Genomic DNA, 26,801 nt, shown 5'->3' on the forward strand with positions numbered 1-26,801 from the left:
GTTCTCTGTCACTGTGTCGAGGTCTCGAGCCTCAAGGCGAATGGTGCATGGGGGATGCAGGCTCCTGCCAAATCCCACGCACTTTGCTAATAGATTCAGAGTGCTATCTGATGCTGGGGGAGGGATACCTGACGTCGGGGTTCCGAGGCGGCCTCCATCTCTGCAGGAGTGGAAGCCGAGCTGACGAACTGCAGCATCGTATGTGGATGTTCAAACTGTAAAAATTGTTAGTTGACCTAAACAGGTCATTCCTAAGGATTTAAATATGCTAAATCTCATGTTAGTAAATTTTCCAAGTGTCTGTAGCAAGATCTCCGAGTTACTCTCCGAAATAAACAGTAGGAATGCCAATATTGTATTAGGTACAGAAAGCTGGTTGAAACCAGACATAAATAGCAGCGAAACTCCGAACTCGGATTGGACAATGTTTAGGAAGAATGGTATGGGAGGTGGTGTGTTCATTGCAGTTAAAAGCCGTTTCAATGCAGTTGAGATCGATACTGGATACAGCTGTCAATCAGACAAGGATTGACCATTGCATAGGATGTTTGACTACCAGCATCCGCAACAAAAGTCGCAGAACGTTTCAGGAAAAGTCTTGAGTACATAGGAAATAAATATCCAAATTATACATTAGTTATAGATGGAGACTTTAATCTGGGATCGATTGACTGGGAAAATTACACGTTTATCACAGGGGACAGAAGCAAAGACTCGTGTGAAGTGATTCTAGGAGTTCTCTCAACATACAACCTTGAATAAGTGGTTAGAAAACCAACTCGCGATGGGAAACTATTAGATATCTTGGCGACAACCAGACTTGATCTTTTTGAGAAAGTTAATTTGCGCCTTTGTCGGAATTTAAAGGTATTGTCCAGCACGTGCTAGAGAAGTATGTGCCTAGCAAAAATATAGTGGTGGGAAAGGATCCACCTTGGTACAACAAACATATTAAGAAGCTGCTGAGAAAGCAAACAATTTTGTACAGTCGTTTTCAACGTAGTCACTGCCCCGCTGACAAACAGACATGAGAGATTCTTTTAACGAATCTGAAAGCAATATTTTATCTGCATATTCTAAAAATAGCCCCAAAAAATTTTGGTCGTACGTAAAATCTATGAACGCTACAATAATTTAGTACCTTCTCTAGAGGACTGCAGCACCATTCCCCCTTTCATTTATCAAACAAATGCAAGGATGGCTGACATATGTTGACTATGCTACAAATATATCACCATTCTTATCCATCATCTATCAGAGATCATTGGAACAGCGGAAAGTTCCACGGAACTGGAAGAAGGCCCAGGTCATAGCAATCTATAAAAAGGTTAGAAAACCGGATGCACACAATTACCGGCCAATTTCACTGACATCGATTTGTTGTAGAATCATGGAACATATTTTGTGTTCAGACAGAATGACCTTTCTAGACTTCGAGAAGCTCATCTACAGAAACCAGCACGGTTTTAGGAAACAGCAGTCATGTGGGACACAGCTGGCCCTCTTTGTGCAGGATATACAACAGGCTCTAGATACCGGCTCCCAGGCTCATGCCATATTTCTCGACTTTCGAAAGGCGTTCGACGCAGTTCTTCTCCAAAAAGTGCGCGCTTACGGTCTATCCGATGACATATGCGGTTGGATAGAAAGTTTTCTAACAGACAGACAGCAGTATGTCGTCCTGAATGGGGTGGCTTCAACAAACACAAGCGTAAATTCAGGTGTGCCCCAGGGCGGCATAATAGGTCCGCTGTTTTTTACATAAACGATCTGGTTGATGGTACTGACAGCGGCATTAGACTTTTTTCCGATGATGCTGTAGTTTACACGGTAGTAGTATCACACGAAAGTTGTGAACAAATCAATGAGTATCTGCAGAAAATAAGTGCATGGTGTAATGACTGGCAGTTATCTCTCAATATTAGTAACTGTAGCCTACTGCGGATAACAAGGCAAAATCCCCATTAATGTACGAGTACAAAATAAATGCCCAGTCTTTCGATGCGGTAACGTCCGTCAAGTATCTGGGTGTGACTATTCGAAATGAGCTCAAATGGAATGATCAGATTACACAAGTAACGGGTAAGGCGAACTGTAGATTGCGGTTTATTGGTAGAATCCTGAAGGGATCAGCCCTTCAACAAAGGAAACAGCTTACAATACGTTAGTTCGACCAGTCTTAAAGTATTGATCGTCTGTATGGGATCCTTACCAGTTGGATCTGATTCAAAAGATTGAAAATGTCCAAAGAAGAGTGGCAAGATTCGTGACTGGTACATTTAGCCATCGCGAGAGCGTTACAAATCTCATAGCAAGTTTGAAGTGGGACACACTTGCACATAGACGACGAGCTAAACAGAAGGGACTGCTCACTAAATTCCGAGATCCGATCTTCGCCGAGGATGTAGAGCATATACCTGTATTATTACCACTAACTCTGAAATCGCGCAATGATCATCATTCAAAAATAAGGGAAATTAGAGCTGGTACTGAGGCGTTCAGACAGTCGTTTTTCCCTCGTGCGATCCGCGAGTGGAACAGAGGGGAGGGGAGGGGGGGAATATGACTTCGGCGCGAATTGTGCCCTCCACCACACACCGCTTGGTGGCTAGCGGAGTACATATTTAGATGTAGATGTAGATGTAGATTGGGAATCAGTACAGGTGATGATGACTGCGCAGTTGAGCACCCCACAAACCAAACATCATCATCATCTAAGGCTCGAAGATGCTGATACTTCGGCTCACGTGATCATGACGTCACTTCTGGTTACGTATTCTGAATTTGCTTGTAAACGTAGCGCAACTGTAAATACCTAGCCCAACAGCTCTGTTTTTTTTGTATGTGTGTATCGTGAACCCCCTCCCCCCCTCACTCCATCCCCTCCCACATTGCACTGGGTAAGTCAGGGGTAGGATTCAAATATGATGTACCATGCGTTACATCTGGGAGAGGGTTCAGACGTGGATCCATTACGGCAGGGATACGTTTCGAAGATGAATCCGCCCGCATTATGTTCGGAACTGTGTCTGACAGTTGATTCACCAACAGTAGATTCGGGGTATTTTTCGAAGATGAAACCACCCGGAGTACGTCAAGGGTGGTGTCTGAAGTTGGATTCACCTGCGGTAGCTCCGGGGTAAGGTCTGGTGCGTCCCCTTCAAGAAAAACAGCGCAGTCGCGCTAGGTATTCACAACTGTATTACACTTATAGGTAAATGTAGAATATGTTATCAGAAGTGAGTCATGATAAGGTGAGCAGTGTAGGCATCCTGTATCTTTAGAGTAGGCTGTATATTAATGGAGCTTTGAATACAGGTCACTTTGTTGTAACACTGTGGATGTCTGACAGTGTTGGGGAGGCACATCTGTGAAAGTGTATCTGTGGTGGGTTGAACAGTTTCTTTTGTGCGATACTTGTAACCTGTGCAGAATGAAGATACTCCCACAATCATCTCCTGAATCAGCATCATTATCCAGTTCAGTGTGTGATGTATGGGAGATTAGGTTAGCTCACCCTAAATATAGAACATACAATGCGAAACTGCCATCTTTCAAAGTTTGGTTTTTAGCTATTAAGCAATGTTCTGACAAACTACGTGAAGCTGGTATCTTTTATACCAGTGACGGAGATGAAACCTTGTATTTCCATTGGGTTGATGATGTTGTGCGGTTTTTCAGGTGCCTGTTTCTGCTTCTCGCGAAGGGTAAGTTTTTTTCGATAATATTTGTCAGAAAACGGATGCAAAAACTACCGCAAAGGATGCAGCTAGTTACATATCTCCATCACATCCTCTGAAAGCAGTATCGGAACACCACGTGACTGTGTGAGCTTACGGCAATGCTCATCTGTGTAAAATCTGCTTCAGGAAGAAATGGAAGTACTATTCTTTTCCAGCAGAGATTTTGCTGCTAGCGCTAGAAGTAGATCTACTCTTTTTTTGTGTGCTGTGTTTCAAAGACCTGTTTTAACCACAGCAGGAGCAGTTTTGACGAAAGCAACGGTGCTGTAGCAGATACTAATCATTTATGATATATTTTTAATACATTTTAATATGCATGGTGAATAATAAAGAATTATTCAAAATGCATTCTTTTCCTGCTTTTTTTCGACATCAAGGTACTTAGGCCCCCTCTTAATACGATATCGAAGATAACACTGTGACATCAACACCGCCTGACCTGTCTTGAAGGATCGAGATTTTTTAGTGTCGACACACAGAACTGACATACAATTACGTATGCAATATTCAATGGGATTTAAAAAATAGCATTTTGTCCACCAGCAGAGTACTATTCAATACCTGTGCTACACAGTTCCATATGATCCGGTAACAAGTGCTTTGCGACATGTTGTAGCTACTAAATTCTATATTTGGGCGTACTGCAGGAAGAAAAAAAAATACGAGTGCTGCCTAAGAGCATGAGTCATATAACTTTAATAAAGCGCAATACGCAGCTGGTGTAACCGGAACTGGCGGTAATAGGTACTTGGTTTCTTAATGTATGCGATATATGTTAGACAGATGGATGAAGTCACATATGTTGTTGTTGTGGTCTTCAGTCCTGAGACTAGCTCTATATTCGCACGAAGTAATGGCCGCTATCGACAGGGGATCTCAAGTTGATTCCGTATTTCTAGATTTCCGGAAAGCTTTTGACACCGTTCCTCACAAGAGACTTCTAATCAAGCTGCGGAGCTATGGGGTATCGTCTCAGTTGTGCGACTGGATTCGTGATTTCCTGTCAGGAAGGTCGCAGTTCGTAGTAATAGACGGCAAATCATCGAGTAAAACTGAAGTGATATCAGGTGTTCCCCAGGGAAGCGTCCTGGGACCTCTACTGTTCCTGATCTATATAAATGACCTGGGTGACAATCTGAGCAGTTCTCTTAGACTGTTCGCAGATGATGCTGTAATTTACCGTCTAGTAAGGTCATCCGAAGACCAGTATCAGCTGCAAAGCGATTTAGAAAAGATTGCTGTATGGTGTGTCAGGTGGCAGTTGACGCTAAATAACGAAAAGTGTGAGATGATCCACATGAGTTCCAAAAGAAATCCGTTGGAATTCGATTACTCGATAAATAGTACAATTCTCAAGGCTGTCAATTCAACTAAGTACCTGGGTGTTAAAATTACAAACAACTTCAGTTGGAAGGACCACATAGATAATATTGTCGGGAAGGCGAGCCAAAGGTTGCGTTTCATTGGCAGGACACTTAGAAGATGCAACAAGTCCACTAAAGAGACAGCTTACACTACACTCGTTCGTCCTCTGTTAGAATATTGCTGCGCGGTGTGGGATCCTTACCAGGTGGGATTGACGGAGGACATCGAGAGGGTGCAAAGGAGGGCAGCTCGTTTTGTATTATCGCGTTATAGGGGAGAGAGTGTGGCAGATATGATACACGAGTTGGGATGGAAGTCATTACAGCATAGACGTTTTTCGTCGCGGCGAGACCTTTATACGAAATTTAAGTCACCAACTTTCTCTTCCGAATGCGAAAATATTTTGTTGAGCCCAACCTACATAGGTAGGAATGATCATCAAAATAAAATAAGAGAAATCAGAGCTCGAACAGAAAGGTTTAGGTGTTCGTTTTTCCCGCTCGCTGTTCGGGAGTGGAATAGTAGAGAGATAGTATGATTGTGGTTCGATGAACCCTCTGCCAAGCACTTAAATGTGAATTGCAGAGTAGTCATGTAGATGTAGATGATGCAGCTCTCCATGCTACTCTATCCTGTGCAAGCTTTTTCATCTCCCAGTACCTACTGCAGCCTATATCCTTCTGAATCTGCTTACTGTATTCATCTCTTGGTCTCCCTCTACGATTTCCCCCCCCCTCCCCCACGCTGCCCTTCAGTATCAAATTGGTAAGCCCTTGATGCCTCAGAGCATGGCCTACCAACCGATTTCTTCTTCTAGTCAAGTTGTGCCACAAACTCCTCTTCTCCCCAGTTCTATTCAATACCTCCTCATTAGTTATGTGATTTACCCATCTAATCTTCAGCATTCTTCTGTAGCACCACATTCTCTTCTTGTCTAAACTATTTATCGTCCATGTTTCACTTCCATACATGGCTACACTCCATACGAATACTTTCAGAAACGGCTTCCTGACGCTTAAATCTATACTCGATGTTAACAAAATTCTCTTCTTCAGAAACGCTTTCCTTGCCATTGCCAGTCTACATTTTATATCCTCTCTACTTCGACCATCATCAGTTATTTTGCTCCCCAAATAGCAAAACTCCTTTACTACTTTAAGTGTTTCATTTCCTAATCTAATTCCCTCAGCATCGCCCGATTTAATTCGACTACATTCCATTATCCTCGTTTTGCTTTTTTTGATTTTCCTCTCATACCCTCTTTTTAAGACACTATCCATTCCGTTCAACTTCTCTTCCAAGTCCTTGGCTGTCTCTGACAAAATTACAATGTCATCGGCGAACCTCAATGTTTTAATTTCTTCTCCATAGATTTTAATACCTACTCCGAATTTTTCTTTTGTTTCCTTTACTGCTTGCTCAATATACAGATTGAATAGCATTGGGGAGAAGCTACAAGCCGGTCTCACTCCCTACCCAACCACTGCTTCCCTTGCATGCCCCTCGACTCTTATAACTACCATCTGGTTTCTGTACAAATTGTAAATAGCTTTTCGGTCCCTGTATTTTCCCCCTGCCACCTTCATAATTGGAAAGAGAGTATTCCAGTCAACATTGTCAACAGCTTTCTCTAAGTCTACAAATGCTAGAAACGTAGGTTTGCCTTTCCTTAATTTTTTTATTATTTTTTGTTATGCCTGGCTCTCCCAAAGCTGTCAGTAGTTCTAATGGAATGTTGTCTACTCCCGGGGACTTGTTTCGACTCAGGTCTTTCAGTGCTCTATGAAACTCTTCACGCAGTATCATATCTCCCATTTCATCTTCATCTACCTCCTCTTCTATTTCCATAATATTGTCCTCAAGAACATCGCCCCTGTATAGACCCTCTATATACTCCCTCCACTTTTCTGCTTTCCCTTCTTTGCTTAGAACTGGGTTTCCATCTGAGCTCTTTATATTCATGCAAATGGTTCTCTTTTCTCCAAAGGTCTGTATAATTTTCCTGTAGGCAGTATCTATCTTACTCCTCGTGAGATAAGCCTCTACATCCTTACATTTGTTCTCTAGCCATCCCTGCTTAGCCATTTTGCACTTCCTGTCGATCTCATTTTTGAGACATTTGTATTGCTTTTTGCCTGCTTCACTTACTGCATTTTTGTATTTTCTCCTTTCATCGATTAAATTCAGTATATCTTCTGTTACCCAAGGATTTCTACTAGGCCTCGTACTTTTACCTACTTGATCCTCTGCTGCCTTCACTATTTCATTCCTCAAAGCTACCCATTCTTCTTCTACTGTATTTCTTTCCCCATTCCTGTCAATTGTTCCCTTATGCTATCCCTGAAACTCTGTTCCACCTCTGGTTTAGTCAGTTTATCCAGGTCCCATCTCCTTAAATTCCCACCTTTTTGCAGTTTCTTCAGTTTTAATCTGCAGTTAATAACCAATAGATTGTGGGCAGAGTCCACATCTGCCCATGGAAATATCTTACAATTCAAAACCTGATTCCTAAATCTCTGTCTTATCATTGGATAATCTATCTGATACCTTTTAGTATCTCCAGGGTTCTTCCATGTATACAACCTTTTTTCATGATTCTTCCCCCTATTAATGCACTGATATGTGACCCCACCATGAACCATGGACCTTACCGTTGGTGTGGAGGCTTGCAAGCCTCAGCGATACAGATGGCCGTACCGTAGGTGCAACCACAACGGAGGGGTATCTGTTGAGAGGCCAGACAAACGTGTGGTTCCTGAGTTATGCTCTGTGCAAAAATCTACCAGACGGCTTCCTCATTCATTTCTTAGCCCCAATCCATATTCACGTACTACGTTTCCTTCTCTTACTTTTCCTACTGTCGAAGTCCAGTCACCCATGACTATTAAATTTTCGTCTCCCTTCACTACCTGAGTAATTTCTTTTATCTCATCATACATTTCATCATTTTCTTCATTATCTGCAGAGGTAGTTGGCATATAAACTTGTACTACTGTAGTAGGCGTGGGCTTCGTGTCTATCTTGGCCACAATAATGCGTTCACTATGCTGTTTGTAGTAGCTTACCCGACTCCTATTTTTTTATTCATTATTAAAGCTATTCCTGCATTACTCCTAGTTGATTTTGTATTTATAACCCTGTATTCACCTGACCAAAAGTCTTGTTCCTCCTGCCACCGAACTTCACTAATTCCCACTATATCGTACTTTAACCTATCCATTTCCCTTTTTAAATTTTCTAACCTACCTGCCTGATTAACGGATCTGACATTCCCCGCCCGGAGATCCGAATGGGGGACTATCTTACCTCAGGAATATTTTACCCAAGAGGGCGCCATCATCATTTAATCATACAGTAAAGGTGCATGCCCTCGGGAAAAATTACGGCTGTAGTTTCCCCTTGCTTTCAGCCGTTCGCAGTACCACAACAGCAAGGCCGTTTTGGTTAGTGTCATAGGGCCAGATCAGTCAATCATCCAGACTGTTGCCCCTGCAACTACTAAAAGGCTGCTGCCCCTCTTCAGGAACCACACGTTTGTCTGGCCTGTCAACAGATACCCCTCCGTTGTGGTTGCATCTACGGTACGGCCATCTGTATCGCTGAGGCACGCAAGCCTCCCCACGAACGGCAAGGTCTATGGTTCATGGGAGGGGCACATATCAGTGCATTAATAGGGGGAAGTCTATGCACTCGAGGGACAACGTACCATTTTTCACAGTCAGGAGCCGGAGACATATAAGGAGAACAATGTAAAGATGCAAGAGCAATGTAAGAAATCCATCTTAAGCAGAACTGCTTGACATTGAAACGACCATCATCCTTTACTATTGTAATTTTCTTCAATAGGTGACTACTAAATTATGGATTGCGGATAAAACGCGAGGTCTTTTTAACAGAATGGATATCTGCAGAAGGAAATGGAAGTATGTGGATGTACATTCCAGAAATCTACATGAGTTACATACGGTGCAGAAGACTATAGTTTTAATGGAAATTAGTCATGGAAAGGAATAAACTATACAGTATCACTGCACTTAAATAGCCCTGACAGACGTTTTTAACTTACGTTACGTGCATCTGATTCCATTCACCGCTGGATTACTAGACATATTTTTCTTCCTAAGCTAATTGCATTTCGAGATCAAGCGGGAATCTATATGCACGTATATGAAACGGAAGACTAGTCTTGAAGCAGCATTTATTAATGGTGGAATGGAGTAACACACTCAGCATCACTGCACTGAAGTAGCCCCGACAGACGTTTGGAAACTGTTACATAAATCTGATTACATTGCTTCGCTCGATGGCTGGGTATTTTCATCGTAAGCAAATTACATTTCGTTATCAGTGGGGAGTCTATAGGCACTTATATGGCATGGAAGACGACAGTTTTAAAGGAAAATTTGTTAATGGTCGCAGGGAATACCGCACACAGCATCACAGTACTTAAATAATAGAAGTTGGGAAACTACGTGGCAGTATTTCGCAAATAACTGTTTTTTATATGCTCTGAATTCCACATTTATTGCATCCAAAACCTGCTGGAGCAGGTATATCATCTTGCTTTGAACTTACCATGACATTACAATAGTTGAGTGACCGAAATCTCAAATGGCACATCTCCATCTCAATGCTCCCACTACCTTAAACAAGACGATACCATAGATCTAGTCTCGCACCATGGCATCATATATCGCTTCCTGCGCTCACGACACTTTGATGGTTTCGAAACAGGCTATACGTCGACTCTGTAGCCATTAATTTTAACGTTAGCAACACCAAGCACAATGGGTATTGCTGCAGTAACAAAGAATGTGTCGTACTTAAATGTGAGCTGCCCGTCGATATATATATGTCAGCTTGCCGCACAGCTTCTCCCACTCTATTTGAACGAGCACCAACCACGTACCCTACCATACATTCTCAATTTCCACTGTTCAGCTGTTATCCAGACATAAACATGCATAGAACCGTTTGTGGTTAAATGATACAAACTGGCGCACAGTAACATCGACAGCTCAACACTGCATAGTCACGGTGTACCAATCATCTGAGTCCACGTCTATTCATGTTACGTAGCTGATCTGCGAAGCAAAAGCATCATGTGAAAGCTGCTAGGACCGTATAGCTTGGCACACTTCATTATAATATGTAACGGAAAATATCTGTGGGAAAAACGACGTATTTCTCCCGCAAAGGTAAGGGTGTTTTAGGATATATAAGGAAGTATACAACCATTTTTCACTCGATCAAAGAGTGGGATTGGGATGCAAGGGTACTCGGTAATACTGGTACGATGCAACCTCCACCATGCGCTGTACAGCGGCTTGCGGCGTATGTGTTTTAGGTGTAGGGTGTTCTTAGGTGATGAAGTTATCTACAAGAAGGTGGGAAGACCTTTGGTTGAGCTGGAAGCTGATCTGAACGTAACGAAATCTACTGCATGTTAATAGCACTAGAAATCCTGCACACTGTCACCTGACGTATTAACTGCCCCAGATGCCTGCCAGTAAGAATCTGTAGGGAGTAGAATGCACTTGGCAAGGTCACATTCTTATGCTACAAATCTCGTCGGCATATCGCCTAGAAACTGCGCCACTACAATTCGGGCCGAAATGTAAGAGACACTAAAATGACTGCTTCTGCTGGAGGTAACATCAACGCTGATTTGATCTGGTTTATACTTGTTGATTATTTGCCTCTTGATGTGCGACAGTCGGATAAGTACTGGATTTGCTTTTAAATAAATAATTACCACCATGCATTTTTGTATTAGTTGTGTGGACATATTGTGCTCTAAATTCAAATGGCTCTGAGCACTATGGGACTTCACTTCTGAGGTCATCAGTCCCCTAGAACTAGAAACTAGTTAAACCTAACTAAGCTAAGGACATCACACACATCCATGCCCGAGGCACGATTCGAACCTGCGACCGTAGCGGTCGCGCGGTTCCAGTCTGTAGCGCCTAGAACCACTCGGCCACCCCGGCCGGCTATTAAGCTCTAGATGGAATACTGTATCATGGTCCACTCTCGAATATAATGTGGGGGAAAATGAACAATGCTATGGTGAAACTCGAATCTTCTTCTCCTACTCTTGCAGTAGATTTGAGTTGTGCATGGAGGTGCGAAGCTGTTCCATTAACGCAAGTGATTCAGGGGATAGTGTGTGTGTGTTGAAAGCTCTGTATTATGGAGATATTCCAATTGAGAAACAGGTGACGTATTTCTCACGAAACACTATCCTATCGACGAAGACTTCTGTATCATTACGCAATCGCACATCTAGCGTAGCGATCATTGAATACGATAATGGAGATTAGGGCAGGTACAGGGATATATTTATAGATAGTTATTCAGTATCGATGGTTTGCAGGACAGATTTTCTGTGCAGCCCTCGTGTACTAGAGGTAAAGCAGTAAGGCTGCGTTGGCCATTAAAAAAAAACCTATATTTGGAGTAGTGTTCATAGAGGACGTTACGGTATAGACACGTTAGGTTAAATAAAAGTGGCCTAGAGAATAGAGTTCCAGGGTACAAAGGAACACAGCAAAGGGAAGGAAATACAGTAGTAACCTGACTATTGCTGATGTTGAAAGCGACCACCATTCATCTCTTGCTTCTTTTGAGCACTGGTCGGCAATTTTCTAAAGGTGAATCAAAGGTGGACTGCTTGAATTGCTGCAGTCTCATCCGCAATGTTCTGCTGCAGTTCATGAAGACGATGAAGGTTGTAGAGATACACCTTAAACTTGAGGGCTCGTCACACAAAGTAATCGCACACTGATAGATCAGGTGACCCAGGTGGCCAGCTAGGGCCGCTACCAGACTCACTTTTGCTAACAACTCTGTCAGGAGTGAAGACTATGCAAATATGCTGCAAGGTTCGGTTGGCTGTATGAGCTATTGCTCCATCCTGTTGGAGGTAACTGTAGGTATTTTCCTCCTCCGTCAATGCTGCTATAAATTCACGTCCAGTCGTATCCTCTCGTTCGGGGCACTTTTATTTGCCACATCCTCTATAAAGGCATACAGACATTCATTTTTACTCGATCATTACGCATGTGTGGAAAAAGAAGGAAGATATAGACAATACTGCCACAACATACCACCGACAACTGGTCTGCGGAATATGAACTAGATGTAGGCTCCTGTCTACAGCAGGGCTGCGAAAATGCTAAGCTATAGCGATTTGCAGAGGATTGAGGACTGGCGGGAGTTGGAGGTGAATGTAGATCAATGTAACTATTGAACGTAATGTAACCGAAGAGAGCTGATACTGTTCGATTACGTCATTGACTGCAAATCACTAGGAGCAGTACCAATAGTAAAAAATATCTGCATGTGAGCAATGGTTGTGAATTTCTTCTTGTGCGTTAGTGTGCTAATTTTACTACTTGTGATAGCTCTTTACATGGCCAGTGACGGGTAGAGGCGTATATAGCCTTGCGACGAATGGAACAGTGCTGTTACAAGATGATGGGATTTCAAGAGCGTTATCAGGGTTCTCTGACTTGGTTGGTGACATCTAGAGCCACCCTTATCAGTCGAAATCAAGTAGATGCAAAAGCCATAGATCGAAGACTGGAAGATTCGTGAATGGCGAGAGCATGGGGAAGGGGGGTGGGGGGGGGGGGTAAGCGATACTCTGACGCAAGGGGGCTGAGAGGTGGTGTCTTTATTGCCTTTTATAAGTGTTGTGAGCAGACATATTACTCCGTTCCACATACGCCAGACGATGATGGCCTGGCCAAATGAAACCCGACTTCAGTTGGTAATATTTTAGTTGGTAAGAGTGATTATAGGGATCGAGTGTTGCGCAGACCCCACAAAGCTATGGACCCATTTTGTCAACAAGGCACTATGCAAGCTGATGGTGACTAGATAATGATGTGAGCTGTCTTTACACGGAGTAGACTGGGTCCTCTGGTCCAACAGAACCGATCATTGACTGGAAATGATTATGTTCGGCTACTTGGGGACCATCTGCAGCCTTTCTTGGACTTCATGTTCCCGAACAATGATGGAATTTTTATGGATGACAAAGTGAGTGCTATGTGACCTGGCCACTATCGGCGACTGGTTTCAAGAACTCTCTAAACAATTCAAGTGGATGGTTCTCTCATCCATCAAACATTTATGGGACATAATTGAGAGGTCAGTTCGTGAACAAATTTGGAACCGGCAACAATTTCGCAAATGGACAGTTACAGATGCAGCATTGCTCAATATTTCTGCAGGTGCTTCCAACTGTGTCCACGTCACGCCGATTTGCCGCACTATGCCGAGCAAAAGGAGGTCCGACACGATATTAGAAGGTACCCCATGACTCTTGTCACCTCAGTGTAATCTTAGTGTTTTGTTTATCCATGTGTCGGAGACGGACAGGTAGAGCGCTGTCGGGGCGGTCGAGTCGGCAGGTGTAACGATTGCCGAGCGGTCTGATGCACTTTGAATACTTCGTGGGAGAAGTCCTATCGCATTTTTTCAGTTTTAAACAGTGAATTAATTCTCGACCTCCTTCCTCAGCTTTCATGATTTCGAGACAAGCATTCTGGAGTGTGCGGTACGGTGCAACAGGAACACACTGTTCGGATTACGGGTGCCACTGTTTTGTTTGTTCTTCAGTAATGTCTGTAGCTCTGACACTCCTATTCTTACCCCGGCGGAAGGGCCGCAAGAGTGGAGAATACTAGCGAAAGATATACCTTTCTCTGCAGAACCGTCTTGCCCTTTTTTTTTTTTAACCAGTACAAGTATACAGTGGTAGGGGAGCGGATAGTTACATCGCATACTAGAAGTACGGGTGATAAGTTAGTTTTTAGCCCAACGTAGTCCTGCTGCATATTTCTTGTTGTGGTGTCTTCGTTTTTAAAAAAAAATGTGGCTATTAGCTGAGGAAATCGATTAAATTTTAACTAATCGTCTACAAAATATACACATCAAAAAGTTTTGCATCGCCTCAGTTCAGAGAGTTCTTGAACCTGTACAGAAAATTGGAATAGACATCTACATAAACATCATTTCCGCCCTGTGTATTGCTCATGAAAACTACACATTGTATGTTGTACCACCGTACAGTGAGACCTCCAGAGGTGGTGGTCCAGATAGCTGCACACACCGGTACCTGTAATACCCAGTATCATGTCCTCTTGCATTGTTGCATGCGTGTATTCGTCGTGGCATACTATCCACAAGTTCATCGAGGCACTGTTGGTCCAGATTGTCCCACTCCTCAATGGTGATTCGGCGTAGATCCCTCCGAGTGGTTGGTGGGTCACGTCGTCCATAAACAGGACTTTTCAATCTATCCAAGACATGATCGACAGGGTTCATGTGTGGAGAACATGCTGACCACTGTTGTCGAGTGATGTTGTTATCCTGAAGGAAGTCATTCACAAGGTGTGCAAGATGGAGGCACGAATTGTCGTCCATGAAGTCGAATGCCTCGCCAATATGCTGCTGATACGGTTGTACTATCGGTCGGAGGATTGCACTCACGTATCGTACAGCCGTTACGGCGCCTTCCATGACCACCAGCGGCTTACACCGCCCCACATAATGCCACCCCAAAACAACAGGGAACCTCCATGTTGCTGTATTCGCTGGACAGTGTTTCTAAGACGCTCAGCCTGATTGGGCTGCCTCCAAACACGTTAACATTGTTAACATCGACACTACAGTTTACTTAGTGGAATGATTCAGCATAGGCAACGGGGAAAGTTGTGGAAAGGAGTGCTCCTCCAGCATGACAACGTGTGGCCCCTCAGCAATTGTCTGGTTCAAGGCATATCGACATTCACCGGTGAAGAGAACGTGATGCGAATCCTGAGCTGTCCATTCCGCATGTTGTTGGGCCCATCTGTACCGCGCTGTATGGTGTCGTGGTTGCAAAGATGGACCTCGCCATGGACGTCGGGAGTCAAGTTGCGCATCATGCAGCCTATTGCGCCCAGTTTGAGTCGTAACACTGGGAAATCATATTATGGCCCCCATTGTCCTATGAAACTTCTGCCCAACAAACTTTTCAGCTCCTGGGACGTCATATTATGGCCCCCATTTTCCTATGAAACTTTTGCCCTACAAACTTTTCAGCTCTTATCATACTTTCGGAGTTATTCTTGGTGGCGATAGTTAGTGACTCACCCTGTATATGGTTTCTTTTTTAGAGTAGTGGTCGCGCTTATCTACTGCTGATGCATATATAACTCTGATATCTCGAAGAGAAAGTAAGAACATAATGTTACGATAACTATTCATTTATATTTTTTTAGATAATTTATTTTCTTCTTTCTTCCACTTATGTAGAACTAAAAGTTAACTATTTATTAACTAATTTACAAATTACATTAACTACTTACTCACTAGTGTTTCAGTCCTTTTTCAGTAATAATAATAATGATAACAATAATTTCGTGTGGCTCAAAGTCTGGTGCAAGTCTTTGAATTGGGCGCTACTTCTGCGACTTGCGTGTTCCTAACCTACCCCAGAAGCCCTGTCAGGGAAGGTGACCTACAGCTTAACGTGGGATCCTAACCTAGCGTCATCGAGTCTTCACGTAATTAAGATATGAATGCTACAATAAAACGCAGACTCAAAAATCGGGTTTCGATCCCGCAAGTTTCACAGTTTCTAGCCACATGCCTTACCGCTAAACCACCAGGCCTGACTTTTTTCAATGATTATTGCTTTTTCTATTGTGAGACATACGCAAGTATATAATGATGAGACTATACAGTCTAGTAACATTAATGTTACCATCGCCTACGTTCGACAGCGTGCTGGGGAGGGTGGGCCGGAGGGGCGAGGTTGGGGGGGCGAAAAACAGTGGTGATAGTCTAGTTCTAGTAATGCGGCAGCATACCAATTTATTTTACTTCTAAAAACGCATGATTATTGGCTTTCGGGCCAAGGGTGGAAGCATTTCCGAAACGGTTAAGTTTATAACCTCTTCGTGTGCTGCTGCGGTTGAAGAATGCCGTGCATGACAAAAAGGCGCTGTCCACAGCAGGTGCCAGCGCAACTGTGGTGCACCAGGGGTGAGCGACGGCTGCGGAGAAGTGTTCTGGCAAGTGTTGACGACTGACTTCACAGGTGAGCCAAGGGGATAGCAAGTGTGTCTCTTCGACGACCGTGTATGGGCCTCTGCAGCAGGCGTCTGGTTCATGCACCCACGCTCACTGCTGTTCGTCGGCCACGAAGTGTGCAATTTGCATATCATTACCGCAACTTGACCTCCCTTGAGTGGTGACAGGTAGTCTTTTCAGATGAACCACGTTTTAAGCTTCATCGGACATATGGCCGTCGGTGTGTACGGCGTGCAACGTCTGGAAGCAAACAAGTTTGAGCGTTATGGTCTGATGAACGCATTCGTCCCATTCCATAGGTTATCTCGTCATTCTGGAAGACATACGGGAGCAACACAAGTATGCATCTGATGCATCTGACATTGGGGACTATGTCCACCCCCACATGCAATTTGTTTCTCCTCGGCACGATGACATCTACCAGCAGAACAACGCAACCTGTCACAGAGCTGGCAGTGTACGTAGGTGACTGGAAAACCACCAGGGTGAGTTTACCGTACTACCGTGGCCACTAACCTCCCCTGATCAAAACCCAATCGAGAGTCTGTAAGAGCCTGCCGTAGTGTCCGAGCGGTTCTAGGCGCTACAGTCCGGAACCGCGCGACCGCTACGGTCGCAGGTTCGTATTATGCCTCGGGCATGGATGTGTGTGATGTCCTTAGGTTAGTTATGTTTAAGTAGTTGTAAGTTGTAGGGGACTGATGACCTCAGAAGTTAAGTCCCATAGTGCTCAGAGCCGTTTGAACCGTTTCAAGTCTGTTAGACTACCTCGATCGGGGTGTTCGCGCCACGGATCATGAATAGAGAAACCTAGTCAACTGGCCACGGCACTAGAGTCGGCGAGACTCTCCATATCCCTGCGGTACCTTCCAGAACCAGTCTATTCAGGTGGCACAGTTGTATAACTGGTCTAAAGTTCTTCGGATTGCCGCTTTTCTTGCCTTAGCCTTTTGTATGTGTTCTTACAGTTCTTGAAGAGCTGGAAAATCCATTCCTATATTATTCCATTATGATTAATTTGCCCTGTTAAAATATCGTCTAAACCGGCTGATTTTCCACTTTTATTCTGTTTGATAACCTCATCTACGAGTAATTCAGCTAAGCTACAAAGACTGGGGTTTTTAGATTTGTGGATGGCCTTCTCGTTTAGCAATGGCCAACATGCTGTTTTGTTGACAGTGGTGACATAATATTTAGTGCTCTTAGCTGTATCATTGCTTGGATGTCCTCAAAGTCTCAATGCTCTATGACTGACCCCACACATGTTTTATTGGAGCCAGATCTGGGGATCTTGCTGGCCGCGAGAGTACCTCAACATAATGATGACAGTTCATAGTGACACTTCTGACGTGTGGAGGTGCACTGTTCTGTTGAAAAGTGGTAACACGACACTGTCACATTAGGGCTCACACGTGAGAACGCAGTACGTCCAATGACGTACCGTTGTACTGTCGTCATAGGTAGTCCCAGTCTTCAAGAAGGGTCGTCGAGCAGATGCGCAAAACTATAGATCTATATCTCCGACGTCGATCTGTTGTAGAATTTTAGAACATGTTTTTTGCTCGAGTATCATGTCGTTTCTGGAAACCCAGAATCTACTCTCTAGGAATCAACATGGATTCCGGAAACAGCGATCGTGTGAGACCCAACTCGCTTTATTTGTTCATGAGACCTAGAAAATATTAGATACAGGCTCCCACGTAGATGCCATTTTCATTGACTTCCGGAAGGCGTTCGATGCAGTTCCGCACTGTCGCCTGATAAACAAAGTAAGAGCCTACGGAATATCCGCACTGTCGCCTGATAAACTAAGTAAGAACCTACGGAATATCAGACCAGCTGTGTGGCTGGATTGAAGAGTTTTTAGCAAACAGAACACAGCATGTTTTTCTCAATGCAGAGACGTCTACAGACGTTAAAGTAACCTCTGGCGTGCCACAGGGGAGTGTTATGGGACCATTGCTTTTCACAATATATATAAATGACCTAGTAGATAGTATCGGAAGTTCCATGCGGCTTTTCGCGGATGATGCTGTAGTATACAGAGAAGTTGCAGCATTAGAGGATTGTGGCGAGATGCAGGAGGATCTGCAGCAGATAGGCACTTGGTGCAGGGAGTGGCAACTGACCCTTACCATAGACAAATGTAATGTATTGCGAATACATAGAAAGAAGGATCCTTTATTGTATGATTATATGATAGCGGAAGAAACACTGGTAGCAGTTACTTCTGTAAAATATCTGGGAGTATGCGTGCGGAAGGATTTGAAGTGGAATGATCATATAAAATTAATTGTTGGTAAGGCGTGTACCAGGTTGAGATTCATTGGGAGAGCCGTTAGAAAATGTAGTCCATCAACAAAGGAAGTGGCTTACAAAACACTCGTTCGACCTGTACTTGAGTATTGCTCATCAGTGTGGGGTCCGTACCAGATCGGGTTGACGGAGGAGATAGAGAAGATCCAAAGAAGAGCGGCGCGTTTCGTCACCGGGTTATTTGGTAGCCGTGATAGCGTTACGGAGATGTTTAGCAAATTCAAATGGCAGACCCTGCAAGAGAGGCGCTCTGAATCGCTGTGTAGCTTGCTGTCCAGGTTTCGAGAGGGTGCGTTTCCGGATGAGGTATCGAATATATTGCTTCCCCCTACTTATACCTCCCGAGGAGATCACGAATGTAAAATTAGAGAGATTCGAGCGCGCACGGAGGCTTTCAGACAGCCGTTCTTCCCGCGAACCACACGCGACTGGAACAGAAAAGGGAGGTAATGACAGTGGCACGTAAAGTGCCCTCCGCCACACACCGTTGGATGGCTTGCGGAGTATAAATGTAGAGATGTAGATGTAGATGTAGAATTCCTTCTGTCACTACCAACCGTGACCTGAAGTCATGTCCGATGGCTCCCTACAACATGATACAAGAACTGAAGGAGTAACATTGCTATGAATACCAAAAACGTTGGTAGCATGATACCTCTCCCCAGGCTGCCACCGTAAACCCCGACGATAATCATCCAGACCCGTGATTCGTTGATAAACACAACCTAACATAATGCGTCGCCACACTACCCAGTTGTGACACGAAATGTAGCCGCTTGTGTTCTGTATTAATGGCAGCTTATGCATGGGGCTGCAGTTCCCTATTATAGCAGCTACTAATATCCGACTAAGGGTGCGGGGTGACGCAAAATGTTGCTGGGATGAGGGGGGGGGGGGGGGGGGCGAGGAGTTGTCGCCGGATGGCAGGTGCATGTGTGAAGGGGTTGGTGCACAATACGTTGTTGATGAGGAGTACGCCTGCGTTCACGTTCCCCGTGTGCCATTGTCGCATTCGAATGCCCCGCAAATGTGCATAGTGCACGATTCGATCAGCTGGCCAAATGGAGACCCACAACGAGGCCTTTTTCAAACTCACTCGGGCGCTGATAACGCTGATTCATGCAAGTATGCATCATCATCGTATCCTTGACGGTCGAAATATGTGACACTGTTCACGACCTATAAATATGGTAGCAGGTGTGGTTCCGACACTAAGCATGAACGGCGTTAATGCACTGTGGTGGGCGTTCTCCCTGTCACACAGAATTATAACTCCAATCATGTACGTACCTGCCAGTGGTGTGTGTGTGTGTGTGTGTGTGTGTGTGTGTGTGTGTGTGTTACCGCGTCTTACGGGTGCTTTACTTTTTTGTCAGGTGGCGTATTACGAGAGAATGCTGAAAAGCAATGCCTTCGAATATTTACGTGAAAACTCTTAAAGCGTTTTTAAATAAAGCAAACGTTGTTAACATTCTACATCTTTGTCCTAGACTCTGAATTGTAGAGTGTTCGATGGCAGTTTGTAATGTAACTATGTTGATGCGTGAGAAACAGCATGCTGTAATCGATTTTCAAATTGGAAGAGTTCGTCCGCACCTGGACGACCCAGTCATTTGTTTCCAAAACGTAAAGAACAACTTTGACGACCTCACAAAGTCAAACACTATACAGTGGCAGTATCCCTACACTGGTGTCTCATTGGGTGAAATGTGTTCGTCGCCAGGGAGAGAAATGAATTCGTAGTCACGAAGAATAAAGATGAAGAATGTTAATAACGTTAGTTTCATTTAAAAAGCTTTAAGAGTTTTTAAATAAAAATTAGGAGGTATTATTTTTCAGCACACGGTCGTATAATTCTGTGTCAATCTATGTGTCTTGAACCACCATTTGATGTATTCAGATATTTCATTAATTATTTATGCCGTGAGAAAATTGTTACTGGTTTTTATTCTTATGGTATCATCTACAAAATGGGTAGTAATTATAACTGAGGCGCTGAGAACCATAAAGCCGAAAGCACACCAACGTCAATTGCGAGAGTGTAGCATTTATGCACGCTCCTGACATCCGTCGATGTTATGATGAACTAGCTTTATCCGTGGTGTAGGCCCATATTCTATATATGAACATTCGCAAGAACCTGTCTCGCCGATTTTTTTGGTATTCACTCCCACATACGCCCGAGGGGCACAAAGCACAATTTTGTTCCCGGCCACACTTTTCTCTCATGTGATGCACACTGCGGTCGTATCGAAAAATTGAAGAGGATAACTGTTTCTGTTTTCTCACCTGACGGTTGGTGTCAAATTATACAGAAAGCAAGGCTACCTAAACTATTTATAGTCTGTAAAACTGGTACAAATGATTTCAGAATCTTTACAAGTGTTAACGCCATCACTACCAAACCAAACATTGATGTACATCATAACAATGTACATTTAAGAAATTTTACACTGATAAAGTTTTCAAAGGTTTGCCACAGATTGATGTTTAAAGTAACATATTATCCATTGGAGTCTTGGGAGACCAAAATTTTCTGCAAATCACGACAAGGGCGACCACAATTTGTCATTTCCTCACAGTCTGTATATGCCTTGCAAAATCTAGTGCCCGTGTACGTAGTTGCAAGGCAAACATGAACCTTGAAAGCCAAAGACGTAACGAAACTGTTAGATTTCATGCCTGAAATGGACAGACAGTTTTGTCTGAACCTGAAGCCACAAAATGTGGTTATGAAAATAATAAAGAGGAACAAGGAATGCTGGAATAATTGTGTATGTGGAGCATACAGTATCTTATTTTAATATTGTAATTCTAGATTCACATTAATTACATGTTTTACAACCGTAAACTAAAACTCAAAAAGATACTGTTTCATTAGCTTACAAGCAAAAATTTGGTGAATTAACATTAATAGAAATACTCGCAAATATTAATTCAAATTTCATAACAAAGTGGGCCCATTATTTTTTTCGCGGGAAATAGCTCATACTTAAGACTTAGTTAAAAAAAACAAGTTAAACCTATGAGACTGGTAGTTTGCCTACAAATCTGATTTTCACGAATATCTGTTTTTCTCAAGACTGTCTCTGTGTTTGGAGTATTATGGCTTTCAGTGCCTCAGTTGTTCCACACTTACAAACATTGTCTACAATCCACTGAGAAGCCTGCATGGAGAAACCTACTACAGAAAGTTCATTACACGAGTAAATTTGTATACGAGTAAATTTCCAATACGGCGGAAAGCCAAAATAAACAACTGATTATATTTTCACCGAAATCTGATTGATACCATTTGAAAATTGATTTATAGCATAGTTGATAATGTAGAATGCAATTTAGTTTTATCAGAGTAGTCGACTATCCACTGAAAAAATGTTCAAACATAAGTTATAGTCTAATTACAGATATTTGTTATTAAAATCGCCTGCCACTTTTACGCTACCTTTGATGTGTTAGTTATCTACGTTTAACGAAACTCGTTTGACATGTCTCATTTTTTACTATGATCTGTCTTGTATCACTTTTTACTATGATCCAAATAGTTTGTATTTTGTTATGTCTGAGGTTATTAATACTTTATATCTCTTACATAGTTTTTTGAGCAACATGGCCAGTTGACCTGAGTCGATAGCACGACCTTCAGCGTAATATGATCCAGCACATCTGGGACCAAAAACACAATTTTACCCCAATAGGGTTCCACTGCCAGAGAGATGTTCTGTAAAATTTGAGTTGCCAGTGCAGGACTTGTCTTATTTGCTTGTGTCTCGTCTCGAATGAGGACCTAATAGAAATCAATCTGTAGTTATTTACCATATATTCAAATTAATTGTATTTTTATAATGTATTTCACAGCTGTTTTCAGACAGTCTCGTTCGATTGTATAATTACGACATACTGTCACAGGTTTAACGTGAAACTTGCGGACTTCGGCTTCGCGCGGTTCTGCGTGGACCAGAATGGACGTCGAGTGCTCAGCCACACGTACTGCGGTTCGGCAGCTTACGCGGCCCCGGAGGTTGTCAGCGGGACCCCTTACAACCCCAAGCTCGCCGACGTGTGGTCGCTCGGCATCATCCTGTACATTATGCTCAACGCCGGCATGCCGTTCGATGACTCGAATCTCCGCAGGCTTCTCAAGGATCAGATGGAGCGCAACTGGGTTTTCCGGACGCGCGTGCGGGACACGCTGTCGGCTCAGGCCAAGGCCCTGGTGAGACACATCCTGGAGCCGGACATCACGCTGCGGATCACGGTGGACCGCATGCTCATCCACGAGTGGCTGCGGGCGCGGAAGGACCGCTCCCTGGCGACCAGAAGCGGGACCACGCCGCTGCCCTCGGTCAGCTTCCAGTCCAGGGGGTCGGTCGTGTCGCGGGCCACCGCCCCTCCGCCGAGTTCAGTCGCCAGCAAGGCGCGCTGACGCGTCGTGGCTACCTGCGGAAGCTTTCCAATCTGATCAGCAGAACGTCACCAACAGCGTCAAGTCAAGGGCGACTGTAGTCTAAAGGCGACAATCTCATGGAACCAAACTGCTATTGTGAGGATTAATTTCTGATTTGCGTCGCCTTCTTTTTTTTACTGTGGAAAGATGTCTCTCAAAATGAACCACCCACAATATTGACATCAATGGATTATTCTGTTTACGCTTATATCTTCTGACAAGATTGCATTTGCAAGTTAAAACTTTTACCCACATAATTGTATTTCCTGCGAGCTTTCTGAACAGGTGAATGCTCATCTGGGAATATGAAATGGTGCAGACAGTGGCGGAAAACTGAAAAATCTAATAAAATTCGAAACGTACAATAATATATCTTTCACACACTCTGTGTCAGCGCTCGTCTTGGAGTGTATTACCATTTCATAACAGATTTCATTCGATCTTATTTACCTTATGTACTTTATTCAAAAAGGAAAACAATTTAGCGAACAATATACGATTTTAGTTTTTCTGAAAGCATTCAAATAAATAAAATCTTTATTTCGGCATAACTCTCCTTTGTTCTCAACTAACTGCATTGTTATTTTTCGTTGTTTTTTTTTTCGAGATAAATTTTCTTTGACGAATAGCTCCGACCACAAATATGAATGAAAAAGATGTCTCTGCGCTCTGGTAGTATCTCATTAAATATGAAATCAGTTCTGGAGTGGCCAAATTATTGGTAAGATGCAGTCTGGCGATTTACTCTTGGAACTCAACAAACTGAGATTTACATACACCGAGACAGCTTGCCTCTTGAGAAACTACAATGATTTCTATAAATCGAGGGCAGATTACAATAATAAAGGTAGCTTAACACGTTAGCTGACGAATATGATGATATTTTTCAGTGTGAGCCACACATAACAAAGCGTAACTAAAACATGAAAACAAAGCTCCATGCAAAGCATTATTTCCGAAGGTAGAACAAGTCTTGCCTCAGTCAAATGGAAGTCAGTACACGGCATCGTTACTATCTCGCCGGGTTATTCTCCAGCATCATCTTTGCAACTCTCACGGAATGCGCACACTGATGTGATGTATCTGCCACACACTCAAGGATACCACATTATTTCTGCAGTGCGGACAGTTATAGTAGTTTGAAGTTCTGGTGCAAGGTATCCACGCTGTGGTGAAATGCCTGGAAAAGTGCATTAACGAAATTTGACTACCACTTGACGTTTCTTTCCCTGCAAACGGAACACTTATTTGATTCTTAACGCTTACAGTCGGTAGTTCAAGAATGTCCAACACTACACAGGCGTTTAAAGTGGAACAGCTGAAGGAGTCTAAATTTTTGATTATATATACATCAGTCAAATTCCTTTAGCGTTTCTGTGTGGGCGTGCGTGCGCGGGCGCTTGTGTGTGAGTGTGTGTGCGTGTGCGCGCGCGCGCGCGCGTGTGTGTGTGTGTGTGTGTGTGTGTGTGCGTGTGCGTGTGTGTGGGCGCGCGCGCGGTGGCGTTCGGATAGAAGGGTGGGAGGTCGCGCGAAGATTTTCGTTTAAGTTGGGTGGCTGTATGAAATTACCCTGTAGCTGGAGCTGCACTGACTAATCACCTACTGTACAAAACGGTCACTAATTGAAATAGTCCAGTGAAATGAAGAAAAATGAGCCATAACCCTGCGCAAAATTGCTTCTCACGCGATTGAAGTGGTATTCAACTCAAACACGTGTTGCTTTTTAACATATCCAACATCCGACAGAATCGGATCATAACTCGTCTAGACTTAAATGAATCCGGCGAAAGCAGCCCTTATGGTGGTGTGCTAGAATGCTGGAAACTTTTTCACACAAAAGCAAATGCAGAGAATAAAGGCCCAAGCTCTAAATGTAAGTAACACTATTCAGTCGGGTACAAACACAGATAATATTGACTTCTTGGCAGATGCTCCTAAGGAAAGCACAAATGTACACGATGTGTCCTGCGCTCGCGTGTGTAGCTGAACCTCGACTGACGATCACAAAGCCAGCCGCGGTGGTCTTGCGGTTCTAGGCGCTCAGTCCGGAGCCGCGCGACTGCTACGGTCGCAGGTTCGAATCCTGCCTCGGGCATGGATGTGTGTGATGTTCTTAGGTTAGTTAGGTTTAAGTAGTTCTAGGTTCTAGGGGACTAATGACCTCAGCAGTTGAGTCCCATAGTGCTCAGAGCCATTTGAACCATTTGACGATCACAAAACATCCAAAATTCCTCTCTCAGGTCTGTCATGACAATGAGAACAAAGAAATGAGGAAGTCGAACGTGTATGTACGTGGTTAGAATACACTCGCAGTGGTGCTGCCTCGCAGTGGTGTTGCCAGGAAGTTCAGAGAAATGGAAATGTCCGACCCTGATAAGGGTGTCCCGAAGAAAGGGACTTAAACTCGTCATTTTTTTAAATCGGTAGCACCTTCTCAATCCTTGAGTGAAACATATTCTGATGAAAACGTTTCTTGTTAAAACCGACGAATGCCCAAAAAACGAGAATATTGCAGTTAAGCCACTGCGGCTGATACTGCTACGACTCGACTTTGTCTTAAGACGCAGAATGCATCATTTAATACGTAGTATTTTCCAATAAAACATGTACTTTTTTAAGTCAAAGACCGCTTCCTTTCCACTTACGACGAACATTTGGTGGCGCAACTTTTGAATCTCTGAAGGTCTAGAGGATAAATGTGTGTTCTGAGGTTGAACATCAGAATATCAGGATGACCAGTGAGGTATGAAGCTCCATTCACTATGACGAACGGGAAGACAGGTCTCACGAAAGTAGATCTGTTGGATTATGTTCGTTTGATGCCACTCTGAATTGATGCCAAATTTATTGAAGATGGCGGCTCTCCCTGGGGGAGGGGGAGGGTGGGAGTTCTTCACCTCCTCTCCATGCAGATTACATGTGCTAGTATCGCATGACGTCACTACCCACACACTCATCCCCCTCCATAACTTCCCCTCCTCACCCCCTCTTCCGCCCACGCCTTCCCCACTTGCGAATTAGTGGGTGAAAGACTCAGTCTGTGCTGAGCTGCTGGAGAGGAAGGATGTTAAGTTACTCTGTCTACTTATTTTTTGTCCTACAGCTGCCTCACATTCTGCGGGCACAGCCACCTGCACAACTGCCCCCACCACCAACCTTGTGTATGACGTCTAAAACCTCTACCCCACAAGGCTCAACTGAGCTAGTGTACAATAACACCATTGCATTGCTCTACTCCCAATCCAAGTTACCAATCGGCAAACAGCCTACACTCCTGCTTCCTGAAACTGCGATCCCTCTGTTTCTCGACCTATACCACCAAAGCGCTCACCTTCATGCACGAACATCTCCGATAGGAGCTGACAGTTCCCTCACTTGATGGTTCATATGGCTCTGAGCACTATGGGACTCAACTGCTGTGGTCATTAGTCCCCTAGAACGTAGAACTAGTTAAACCTAACTAACCTAAGGATATCACACACATCCATGTCCGAGGCAGGATTCGAACCTGCCACCGTAGCAGTCGCACGGTTCCGGACTGCGCGCCTAGAACCGCGAGACCACCGCGGCCGGCTCCCTCACTTGACTCTGAAGCCCTTCCGCTATACAGTGTTGTAGACTGATCGAAGCAAGCCACTGTCAAAAACCTCGTTTCCGTACCGCAATACTCGTGATAAAAAAAATTCGATAACATCACCCACTCATTCCACCAAACGCTGCACAGAATGCTCTCTGGCGACTTTGTCTTATTCCGCTGTCCCAGAGGGCTCGCGTAGAGTTAGTTCATAATACAGCCTTCGAAAACCTCACCTGCCGTGGCGTTCACAGGCACACTAGAGATG

The 26,801-nt window shown here is 43.8% G+C and overlaps 1 protein-coding gene across 4 annotated transcripts in view; it reads left to right on the forward strand.

The window, feature by feature from the left end:
* The window catches only part of LOC126267965 (testis-specific serine/threonine-protein kinase 3), a 176,776-nt gene extending 153,118 nt beyond the window's left edge, over window positions 1-23,658 (forward strand). For 2 of the 4 annotated variants that reach the window (XM_049973304.1, XM_049973307.1), the window contains exon 4: window positions 22,422-23,531. In XM_049973304.1, coding sequence (XP_049829261.1) covers window positions 22,422-22,938 — 517 coding nt within the window. In that variant the 3' untranslated portion in view covers window positions 22,939-23,531. Of the gene's footprint in view, window positions 1-22,421 lie in introns of all 4 variants that reach the window. The other 2 variants (XM_049973306.1, XM_049973308.1) reach the window with 2 other exon arrangements.
* Window positions 23,659-26,801: the final 3,143 nt, after the last annotated feature.

This window comes from Schistocerca gregaria, chromosome 4 (genome assembly GCF_023897955.1).
Source record: "Schistocerca gregaria isolate iqSchGreg1 chromosome 4, iqSchGreg1.2, whole genome shotgun sequence".
NCBI lineage: Eukaryota > Metazoa > Arthropoda > Insecta > Orthoptera > Acrididae > Schistocerca > Schistocerca gregaria.